The 13,021-nt window shown below is 39.2% G+C and overlaps 1 protein-coding gene across 1 annotated transcript; it reads left to right on the forward strand.

The window, feature by feature from the left end:
• The first annotated feature begins 670 nt into the window (after positions 1 to 670).
• On the forward strand, positions 671 to 12,786 carry LOC121008600 (galanin receptor 2b-like). Its single transcript, XM_040441250.1, has 3 exons — positions 671 to 758; positions 11,201 to 11,591; positions 12,051 to 12,786. Exons 1-3 carry the CDS (start codon positions 755 to 757, stop codon positions 12,784 to 12,786), a joined length of 1,131 nt encoding a protein of 376 aa, XP_040297184.1. The 5' UTR covers positions 671 to 754.
• The last annotated feature ends 235 nt before the right edge of the window (positions 12,787 to 13,021 follow it).

The following is a 13,021-nucleotide window of genomic DNA, read 5'->3' on the forward strand; positions in this document are numbered from 1 at the left end:
TTACGAATATTCGAAAAACTAATATATAGAACCATATTAGAAATATTCGCGAATTCTCGAAGGCGCGATGTTCGAGATAAAAAATATCGCTTTTCGAATATTCACATTCAACACTATTAGGGGTCAGATTTACTAGGACATTATAGAAGTATAGAAATTAAATATATATATATATATGGAGGTGAGTCAGGTAACCAGAAGCATCAGTAAAGCTCCGATGTCTTGCTTGTCCTCATAGTTTGTTACAATGTATCAGTGCAGGTATAATGTATCCAGATTGCTTAGCTCCTAGAGGTTTGTATACAGTTGTAACAAGCCCTTGGCTGTGAGAAGTATTAGGTCTGCACCAAATCTAGTCACTGGACTATTCTCATTTACTGACAGCAAGCAAAGATCTTGACCATGGTACAAGAAGGGGGCAGAGTTCCTCAGTATACACTGATTGACATCAGACTGGACCTTTAACTTCCTGACGTTTACTTTATAGATGTGGTTAATGGGATAATCAGTTATCATCATACCCATCGCCGTGTCTTCTCCTTGTGTCAGTGTGACGGTGCACCCCCCCCCAATACTCGCACTATGAGGGGCTGTGCTTGCATGCCTGGCAGGCAGAGGAGGAGCAGTCACATCTATTACAAGGTAATCCAGGCTGGCAGCGAGACATATACAATACACTGGATCCTGGAGAGAGCAGACCTGATACCGACCTCTATAGAATGTGCATAACCCCGGGCACATCCAGCATCAGTGGATGGGTAAGTGCACACAACTGCTAACCTCTATGTACAATGCAAGGTCACCTACAGCAAGGCTCTACCTGGGGAGCAGGGGGTCATAGACTTTTTATTGGTCGCTAAGCTCAAAGTCACCTCCATGACAGAGCTGCCACCACCTCGCTGCTCCCATGTTCTCCTCTGCCTCCCAAGGATCCTCTCAACTTTCTTGAGGTCGGCTAATCTTGGAATCTGGTAAGAGGGATAAAGGGTGTGAAGAGATGAAATATCTATAGGACTAGGTAAGAGGAGACTGGAGGCTCCAAACATAAAACTGCAGCATATACATTAACCTGTTAGCTCTGCAGGACAGGGACTTGTCATTTGCATTGCACTGATACCCAGTATAAGATTGTAATGTCTGTATTTTCTACATGATTGTAATTATATGTGGGGCAGCAGTGGAAGGAAATGAGCCAGACAAAAGTATGACTACCATAATACTGCCTCCTATGTACAGGAATATAACTACTATAATACTGCTCCTATGTATAAGAATATAACTACTATAATACTGCCTCCTATGTACAAGAATATAACTACTATAATACTGCTCCTATGTACAAGAATATAACTACTATAATACTGCTTTATGTACAAGAATATAACTACCATAATACTGCTCCTATGTACAAGAATATTACTACTATAATACTGCCTCCTATGTACAAGAATATAACTACTATAATACTGCTCCTATGTACAAGAATATAACTACTATAATACTGCCTCCTATGTACAAGAATATAACTACTATAATACTGCTCCTATGTACAGGAATATAACTACTATAATACTGCCTCCTATGTACAAGAATATAACTACTATAATACTGCTCCTATGTACAAGAATATAACTACTATAATACTGCCTCCTATGTACAAGAATATAACTACTATAATACTGCTCCTATGTACAAGAATATAACTACTATAATACTGCTCCTATGTACAAGAATATAACTACTATAATACTGCTCCTATGTACAAGAATATAACTACTATAATACTGCTCCTATGTACAAGAATATATCTACTATAATACTGCCTCCTATGTACAAGAATATAACTACTATAATACTGCTCCTATGTACAAGAATATAACTACTATAATACTGCTCCTATGTACAAGGATATAACTACTATAATACTGCTCCTATGTACAAGAATATAACTACTATAATACTGCTCCTATGTACAAGAATATAACTACTATAATACTGCTCCTGTGTATAAGAATATTACTACTATAATACTGCCTCCTATGTACAAGAATATTACTACTATAATACTGCCTCCTATGTACAAGAATATAACTACTATAATACTGCCTCCTATGTACAAGAATATAACTACTATAATACTGCTCCTATGTACAGGAATATAACTACTATAATACTGCTCCTATGTACAAGAATATAACTACTATAATACTGCTCCTATGTACAAGGATATAACTACTATAATACTGCTCCTATGTACAAGAATATAACTACTATAATACTGCTCCTATGTACAAGAATATAACTAATATAATACTGCTCCTATGTACAGGAATATAACTACTATAATACTGCTCCCATGTAAAAGAATATAACTACTATAATACTGCCTCCTATGTACAAGAATATAACTACTATAATACTGCTCCTATGTACAAGGATATAACTACTATAATACTGCTCCTATGTACAAGAATATAACTACTATAATACTGCTCCTATGTACAAGAATATAACTACTATAATACTGCTCCTGTGTATAAGAATATTACTACTATAATACTGCCTACTATGTACAAGAATATTACTACTATAATACTGCCTCCTATGTACAAGAATATAACTACTATAATTCTGCTCCTATGTACAAGAATAGAACTACTATAATACTGCCTCCTATGTACAAGACTATAACTACTATAATACTGCTCCTATGTACAGGAATATAACTACTATAATACTGCTCCTATGTACAAGGATATAACTACTATAATACTGCTCCTATGTACAAGAATATAACTGCTATAATACTGCCTCCAATGTACAAGAATATAACTACTATAATACTGCTCCTATGTACAAGAATATAACTACTATAATACTGCTCTTATGTACAAGAATATAACTACTATAATACTGCTCCTATGTACAAGAATATAACGACTATAATACTGCTCCTATGTACAAGAATATAACTACTATAATACTGCTCCTATGTACAAGAATATAACTACTATTAAACTGAAAGACATCATAACTGTATCAGGTGCCTTAAATTGGAGTAAAATATATGAAATCCCGAGGGTTCAAGGAGCCTCTTTCTTGGCGCTTATGGCCTTTAAGAAAGATTTGGCGCTTTTGGAATCTTTTCCCAGGCCTACGGTAGATCCCTCTTGGATGGAGGGGAAAATCTCTAACGCCCTTCGCCCCAAGAAACCTCTCTCCACATTCTACAGGGAGCTACTCTCCTCCGCACCTCCAGATCTGTGGTTCCTTGCAGCCTGGGAAAAGGAGCTGTCCCTGTCCCTGTCAGAACCTGAAAAAGCGTTCATCCTCACACACTCACATGGTTTCAACCGTTGTATTAGAATACAGGCAAACTCTTATAAATTACTTACAAGATGGTACAAGACACCGGAGTTCCTTCACAAGCTCAATCCCGCTATCCCAAACAGTTGCTGGAGGTGTGGAGGAGACATTGGTTCTTTATCTCATATCTGGTGGAGCTGCGAGAAAATAAAACCGTTTTGGGTTGAAGTAGAAGCAGCTATCAACAAGATATGTAATAGCCAGATTACCTTAGATGCAAAACTCCTGCTGCTCTGGTGTCCAAATGGCACGCTAACCCCCTCAAAGTATAATCTACAAACCATGCTTATTACAGCAGCTCGATTGCTGATCCCTCTATTGTGGAAAAATGAATCAGCTCCCTCGTTCTTGATGTGGACCGAAAAAATTGACCAACTATATCGGTTTGAAGAATTAGCCCATTGGGAAAATCACTCTAGAGCAGTTTTTGTAAAAGTATGGTCACCTTGGAAGCTATACCGCAAATTCTAGGCTTAGATATGTCTTGACTTAAGACTTTGATTGACATCCAACTCTCCCCCTCCCCTCTCTATCCCCCAACCCACCTTCCTTTGTCTTGTTATAGCCCCCCCCTCGTCAGATATTTGTTTACGTATTTCACTCCATTATCTGAAGTCGTGTATGCAATCATCTTGAATATATTGTGTTTGCTGACTGTGCACTTATCCAGCTGCGTCTGGACACACGATGTATGTCTCTCTACATGACTATGTATTTTTCTCAAATAAAAAGAAATTTGATAAAGAATATAACTACTATAATACTGCTCCTATGTACAAGAATATTACTGCTATAATACTGCCTCCTATGTACAAGAATATAACTACTATAATACTGCTCCTATGTACAAGAATATAACTACTATAATACTGCTCCTATGTACAAGAATATAACTACTATAATACTGCTCCTATGTACAAGAATATAACTACTATAATACTGCTCCTATGTACAAGAATATAACTACTATAATACTGCTCCTATGTACAAGAATATAACTACTATAATACTGCCTCCTATGTACAAGAATATAACTACTATAATACTGCCTCCTATGTACAGGAATATAACTACTATAATACTGCTCCTATGTACAAGAATATAACTACTATAATACTGCTCCTATGTACAATAATATAACTACTATAATACTGCCTCCTATGTACAAGAATATAACTACTATAATACTGCTCCTATGTACAAGAATATAACTACTATAATACTGCTCCAATGTACAGTAATGTTACTACTATAATACTGCTCCTATGTACAAGAATATAACTAATATAATACTGCTCCTATGTACAGGAATATAACTACTATAATACTGCTCCCATGTAAAAGAATATAACTACTATAATACTGCCTCCTATGTACAAGAATAGAACTATTATAATACTGCCTCCTATGTACAAGAATATAACTACTATAATACTGCTCCTATGTACAAGAATATAACTACTATAATACTGCTCCTATGTACAAGAATATAACTACTATAATACTGCTCCTGTGTACAAGAATATAACTACTATAATACTGCTCCTATGTACAAGAATATAACTACTATAATACTGCCTCCTATGTACAAGAATATAACTACTATAATACTGCTCCTGTGTACAAGAATATAACTACTATAATACTGCTCCTATGTATAAGAATATAACTACTATAATACTGCTCCTATGTACAAGAATATAACTACTATAATACTGCCTCCTATGTACAAGAATATAACTACTATAATACTGCTCCTATGTACAAGAATATAACTACTATAATACTGCTCCTATGTACAAGAATATAACTACTATAATACTGCTCCTGTGTACAAGAATATAACTACTATAATACTGCTCCTATGTACAAGAATATAACTACTATAATACTGCCTCCTATGTACAAGAATATAACTACTATAATACTGCTCCTGTGTACAAGAATATAACTACTATAATACTGCCTCCTATGTACAAGAATATAACTACTATAATACTGCCTCCTATGTACAAGAATATAACTACTATAATACTGCTCCTATGTACAAGAATATAACTACTATAATACTGCTCCTGTGTACAAGAATATAACTACTATAATACTGCTCCTATGTACAAGAATATAACTACTATAATACTGCCTCCTATGTACAAGAATATAACTACTATAATACTGCTCCTATGTACAAGAATATAACTACTATAATACTGCTCCTATGTACAAGAATATAACTACTATAATACTGCCTCCTATGTACAAGAATATAACTACTATAATACTGCTCCTGTGTACAAGAATATAACTACTATAATACTGCTCCTATGTATAAGAATATAACTACTATAATACTGCTCCTATGTACAAGAATATAACTACTATAATACTGCCTCCTATGTACAAGAATATAACTACTATAATACTGCTCCTATGTACAAGAATATAACTACTATAATACTGCTCCTATGTACAAGAATATAACTACTATAATACTGCTCCTGTGTACAAGAATATAACTACTATAATACTGCTCCTATGTACAAGAATATAACTACTATAATACTGCCTCCTATGTACAAGAATATAACTACTATAATACTGCTCCTGTGTACAAGAATATAACTACTATAATACTGCCTCCTATGTACAAGAATATAACTACTATAATACTGCCTCCTATGTACAAGAATATAACTACTATAATACTGCCTCCTATGTACAAGACTATAACTACTATAATACTGTCTCCTATGTACAGGAATATAACTACTATAATACTGCACCTATGTACAAGAATATAACTACTATAATACTGCCTCCTATGTACAGGAATATAACTACTATAATACTGCTCCTATGTACAAGAATATAACTACTATAATACTGCTCCTACGTACAAGAATATAACTACTATAATACTACCTCCTATGTACAAGAATATAACTACTATAATACTGCCTCCTATGTAGAAGAATATAACTACTATAATACTGCTCCTATGTACAGGAATATAATTACTATAATACTGCTCCTATGTACAAGAATATAACTACTATAATACTGTCTCCTATGTACAGGAATATAACTACTATAATACTGCTCCTATGTACAAGAATATAACTACTATAATGCTGCTCCTATGTACAGGAATGGTATAGTAGGTAGCGGAGTCTGGATTCGCTGTGTATTATTTGCAGGAACAGTTGGTGTTTTTAATGATCTGTCGGTTCACACATTATAAAGGTAGCGCGGCGCAGTCATGTAGATCAGCTCTGCATCTCCTGAGATCACTTGTGGGTCAGTGTGTCTGTACGTCGCCCTCTCTCACCCTTTGTGCTATAATGAATATAATTGATGAGTTGGCAGAGGAGGCAGGCGCCAGGCGCCGGCACATTTGTACGTGTGAAGTTCAGGCTGTAGTTTACATGGTGAGGATTTGGCGCAGTCTTTGGTTGGCGTTGAGTTCTGCTAATTGATTTGCACAGGAGGCAGTTTGGTGACTCTGCTGCTCATTTTCGCCGCCCCAGGGGCTGGAAAATTTAGGAATAGGTGATGTGCTGGAGAGCATCATCTCTGACCACTGCATAGATTTAAAAAAGGACACCTCTCCATGTCTCACATACGGGGAATGATCTAGCCTTGCATCATGAAAGCTCCTGCACTTTCTAATATACTTTGTGTATCTCTGCTTGCTGCCAGAGAATGAAAATATCTTATTACCCTCCAAAGGCTGAAAATCTAAACAAACCTTGTTCTTTTTCACAGCTGGGGGTTTGTTACAGTTGCATCCAGTCTAGATAATCCTTTGTGGGCTAAACAGACTGGATACATGTTACCTGCACTGATACATTGTAACAAACCATTAGAGCAGGAGAGAGATGTGTGCCACGGATGTGTTTAGCTCGCACAGGATTGTCTACACTGGATACAATTGTAACAAACCCTCAGCTGTGAGAATGATTAGGGCTGGTCAGGTTTTCTGCCTCTGGATCTAAACAATGAATGTTTCCATTCACTGACAACAAGCAGTGATCTAGCAACAATAAAGAATTCAGACACAAAGCAGCAAATTACAGCTCCTAACTGAACAAGCTGCATTGTTGTGCTGTGATACTTATAAATCTGAACCTGTACTCTAGTTACCTCCAGAGCTGCATTCACAATTCTATTGGCTTTTTGTAACCACAGAGCAATGCATTGTGGGGCACAGATGAGGACAACATTTAGATCCAAGCTGTCAGGTCACAACAACTGGCTACATAGTGTGGTTAAATGTTGGTCTACCTGCAAGCCCAAGTGTAAATACAGCTTTGGATGTGAGCGGAGTAGAAGACAGAATAGAATTCAAGCTCAGGACCATAAAATAAATTCAAGGAAGATATTTACTGAGCGTTTTAAGCCTCGTAATTTGTGATAAGTGAATACATTTATAGATAATTGGTGCTTAACAGCTGTCAACAACTTCATGGCAGCCGTCAGCTCACGGGGACGTCCGCTTCTTCCTTCCAGGAAAGAAAAAAAAAACACAAACACAATAGAGAAAACAGGAAACTAACATTTGAATTGCAAATCTGGCAGAAACTATTAGAGCGAATGTAAAATCTTCTGAACATCAAGCTCTAAAAAAAATAATATAGTACTGTCTGCAGCCACCACTAGGGGGAGCTATACTGCAGCTGTGAATCTGTCTGTGCTGAGCTCCCCCTAGTGGTGATTTCAGTCACATATAACACCGGTCTCTGATCTCACAGGCTTCTACTGTTTTGAAAGAATTTTAATATTAATGATGTCATTTCCAGATCAGTGACGTCATTGGTTTGTGGTGGGGTTGAATTCCCAGTTATGTCACTGGTTCTTGTAAAGCGACAGACGTTACTGGCTCTTGTGACCTGATGGGCTGCATTTGCTGTGATGTCACTGGCTTCTGTGAATTAATAGGGTGCAATCACAGTGATCTTGTATGTTAATAGGCTGTGCCCTGAGTGATGTTGTTGGCTTTTCTAAATTGATTGGCTCCATTCTCTGTGATGTCACTAGCTCCTGCTCCTTAATTGGGTGCATTCTCTGTGATGTCACTGGCTCTTGTTAATTTATGGGGCTGCATTCTCTGTGATGTCACTGGCTCCTGTGACTTAATTGGCGGCATCCTCTGTGATGTCACTGGTTCCTGTGACTTAATTGGCTGCATTTTCTGTGATGTCACTGGTTCCTGTGACTTAATTGGCTGCATTTTCTGTGATGTCACTGGTTCCTGTGACTTAATTGGCTGCATTTTCTGTGATGTCACTGAGTCCTGTGACTTAATTGGCTGCATTTTCTGTGATGTCACTCGGTCCTGTGACTTAATTGGCTGCATTTTCTGTGATGTCACTCGGTCCTGTGACTAAATTAGCTGTGTTCTCTGTTCTACTGAGATTTCATTGGCTGCATTCTCTGTGATGTCACTAGCTCCTGCTTCTTAATTGGCTGTATTCTCTATGATGTCACTGGCTGCCGTCATTTATTTGTATTCGCTGTGATGTCACCGACTCCAGTGACTTCATTGGCGGCATCCTCTGTTATGTCACTGGTTCCTGTGACCTATTGGGCTGCATTCTCTGTGATGTCACTAGCTCCTGCTTCTTCATTGGCTGCATCCTCAGTGATGTCACCGCCTGCCATCATTTATTTGCTTGTATTTTCTGTGATGTCACCGACTCCCGTCACTTAATTGGCTGTGATGTTTACAGTTCTCTATTTTGCACTGATAGGTTGTAGTCTTTGTGATGTCACTGATTCCTGTCACTTAATTAGCAGAGTCTGTGATGTCACTACTCCCTGCTTCTTAATTCCTTGCATTCTCGGTGATGTTATTTATTTTATACAGTCTTAAAGAGGAATTACCCATTTCTTGTATTCTTCTATTTTATAAATCTGTGTCACCGTGGGTGCCAACCTCAGTTAACCCTGTTCTCCTTTACCCAAGCCCTCTCCCCTCCCGGGAAAGCTTGCTGACAACTCCTGTAGGAGCTGTCATGGCGGTCATATTGGTTGTCACCCAACTTTTCCAGAAAACCAAGAAATGTGCTGAATCCTAATGATTTCCTTATCTCCGCTCCACTCCACAGCTGGAGACCAGATTGACGGAGTAAATGTGTCAGTGTTCCTGCGGCAGCGCGTGCGGCGTGCGATAAAGATGATACAATAAGCGTGAGATCCTGAATAGAAATGAAGGTATTTCTCAATCCCGGCGGTCGCCCTCCGGCTGCGACGCTTATTCTCTTCTCCATAATATCTATGATGGCCTCAAGTCAGGAGCGTAGAAGGAGCGGGAGAGACACTAGGCTTATATAAAGATCTCCTGCAGAATTGGTTGTCCAGAATTGGGAGGCCATAGAGAGTCATGTAAATCCGGATTATTGCAGCCCGTAGGGGGCGCCTTACACTTTATAGCTAGAACATGACACCATCTATTATCACTAACTCAAAGCTGTACAAGGAAACACATGATTGAGGGACGCCAGGGCTTCCAGCTCTGCTCCACCCTATGGAGAGGCTTAAAGGGATACTAGTCGCATACATTTTCTTTGCTCGCTTATATTCAACATTGAGAAATCTGTGCAATCTTCATCATTTTTTCTCATCCTGCGGCACAATTTATGAAAAAAACCTGCGTTTTATATAGACTTATACATACTGATGCTTCAGTCCACGCTCACATCATAGACAATAGTGACGATGCGCTGTTGCACTCTGACTAATCTATTGCAAATCTATTTGATTGACAAGCAGGGTCCTGAAAGGGATTTAAAGGAACACTCCGGATAAAGCTCATATACTGGGTTATGCCTAGTGCAGGGCCTGAGAGGCGAAACCTCATGCAGAGATTCTCTCTTTTTAGTGTTCTTTAAGCCCCTTTTTTTTGCTCTTCCCTGTCATGCCCTGTGGTATGGGTAACATAGTGAATTAGTTTTTTTTTTTTTACCAGAGTGTTCCTTTAAGAAACAAGAGGATAGTATGATATATTTTTATTGGGGGTCAGAGCTGTATTTGTGCCATAAAGAGCCCCAGTGCATAGGCATAGAGTTACACAATAAACTTAATTCTGCCTGGAGCCACCACTAGGGGGAGTTCACAAATGTATTATGCAGTTCCATAAGCTGTATACATCTATATGCAGTGTGCTCCCCCTAGTGGTGGCTGCTGGAAGGCAGAATAACTTTATGGCAGTGTTATACCGCTTGGGAAGAAGGAGAATCTCTGCAATCATTTTCTGACTTGCACTTAAACCAAAACATGTGAATCAAGTCCGACAGCTGATGCCGAAATTCGGGTCTGTTTTTTTTTTTTTTACTTTATTGATTAAATAATCACAATCTCCTCTCTACTCTATTAAGCCACTAAAATCTCCGAGCTGCAGTATATTGATCTTACAGCGGCATATCCTATAATAAAGCGATCGAATGCAGCAATCACAATCCCCGGCGCTAATTACGAGGCAGCTATGAAAAAGTATAATTCCCTGCATTACAGAAAGCTAAGGGTGGAAGTTACATCACTGTGCAGGCTAATTTAAAAAAAAAATGTCTTACTAAAATCCAATGCAGTGCTGCAAATACCAATTTTTCAGTGACCGAACAGAATGCCAGAATGGCAGTGAATGCTGACACACAGGCAGAACATTAAGAAAGAGAGAAGACAGGAAGAGAATGTAACTGTATACCACTATACCATTCACAGTCCATAGAAAGAAGGGTGACAACCACTATGGGAATTGTCATGGCTGTATAGAATACCAGAAGTTGTCATACAAGAGCTTATATTATATTTCAATTCCATCTGTATTTATTTGCAGCTCCTCCAGTAGGGTCCATGTCCGACCACGAGGACTTTGCGGCCCTAGTCGGCAACTGGAATTCATCTGACTTCAGCCTTTTTAACCCAGCCAGCGTGGTGGTCCCAGTAATCTTCTCACTCATCTTCCTGCTGGGCACGGTGGGCAACAGTCTCGTCCTTGCTGTTCTTTTAAGAAGTGGACAGAGGACGCACAACACCACCAACCTCTTCATCCTCAACCTCAGCGTGGCAGATGTCTCCTTCATCATCTTCTGCGTGCCCTTCCAGGCCACCATCTACACCCTGGAAGACTGGGTCTTCGGAGCTTTCATGTGCAAAGTGGTCCACTTCTTCATCTACCTAACCATGTATGCCAGCAGCTTCACCCTGGCAGCGGTCTCCGTTGACAGGTATGTCCATGGGTCCATTAGAGGGGCGCCAGTTTGTGGAGTTTTTACTGAAATCCAAGAAGCCTGGAAGTTGTCTTGAAAAATCTGAATGTCTTAGTGGCAGGAATCTGACTTTGTGAATAGATCAGCATGTATCATGATATGCAAAAATAACTGTACAATGTAATCAATGTATTAGGCTAGTCACGATGTCCTGCCGAGCACGCCAAGTAGTCAAGAAGAGCCTTAGAAGGATCCTTAAGAAATCAGTGTAGCTAGGATCTGTGCATGGGGGTAGCTTGAATGTCCTGTCAGGGGGAAGAGGAATCAAACATGTTGAATTCAATCATCATCGACCCTTTGTTCTTCCAGAAGATATCACCACATGAGGCTTCGTGTGACAGCTTTTCTCATAATAACTGTCTTGTGTATCATGCATAAAGCCAAGAATGCTAACTTATCTTATTCATTCCTCCACAGATACTTAGCCATTCGTTATCCTCTACGCTCCAGAGAACTGAGGACTCCATGCAATGCAGTTGCAACCCTGGCTGTTATATGGGGTCTCTCGGTGGTCTTTGCCGGACCGTATCTGAGCTATTATGACCTAATGGATTTTGAGACCAGCCACATTTGCATGCCAGGGTGGAAGGAAAGGACTAGGAAAATTATGGATACTGGCACCTTCATAGTAGGATACGTCATCCCTGTGCTCATAGTCAGTCTATCTTACACCAGGACCATTAAATATCTGTGGACTGCAGTTGATCCTCTGGAAGACATGTCGGAGTCTAAGAAAGCTAAAAGAAAAGTGACTAAGATGATCATCATTGTCACCGTCCTCTTCTGCCTGTGCTGGCTCCCTCACCATGTGGTGGTCATGTGTTATCTCTACGGTGATTTTCCATTTAATCAAGCCACCTATGCCTTCCGACTGCTATCTCATTGCATGGCCTATGCCAACTCTTGCCTCAACCCCATTGTCTATGCTTTAGTATCGAAACACTTCCGTAAAGGTTTCCAGAAGGTCTTCAGCTGCCTCTTGAGGAAGAAGGGTCGGAATAAAGTTCATGTGGTGAACGCGGCGCATGCCGAGCCTGGTTTTGACGTAGCATCGGCGGAAGTGTCGCACGTAAATGAAGACCATGGAAAGAGGAACGTGAGACAGGCAGGTGGAAACCACTCTGATTCCTCCAGACCACTGGGCACACCGTGAAGGGTATTTAAAGAACAAAGTCAAAAAGAAGAAAAATTAACAAACGCGGCCCACCATATTCTGGAAGGGGGCAAAAAAGACCAACTTTGGGATACGATTGGTGGAAATGAAGGAACATCTTCATTGTTGAATTCAGACTTAATGCTGCTCGAAAATGATGTAAAGTTTCTGGGACATTAGAAGCCATTGGTGGCACCAGCCTCACTGATAATCAAATGGCCACCATATTTTGGAA

Source organism: Bufo bufo, chromosome 7, assembly GCF_905171765.1.
Source record: "Bufo bufo chromosome 7, aBufBuf1.1, whole genome shotgun sequence".
Taxonomy (NCBI): domain Eukaryota; kingdom Metazoa; phylum Chordata; class Amphibia; order Anura; family Bufonidae; genus Bufo; species Bufo bufo.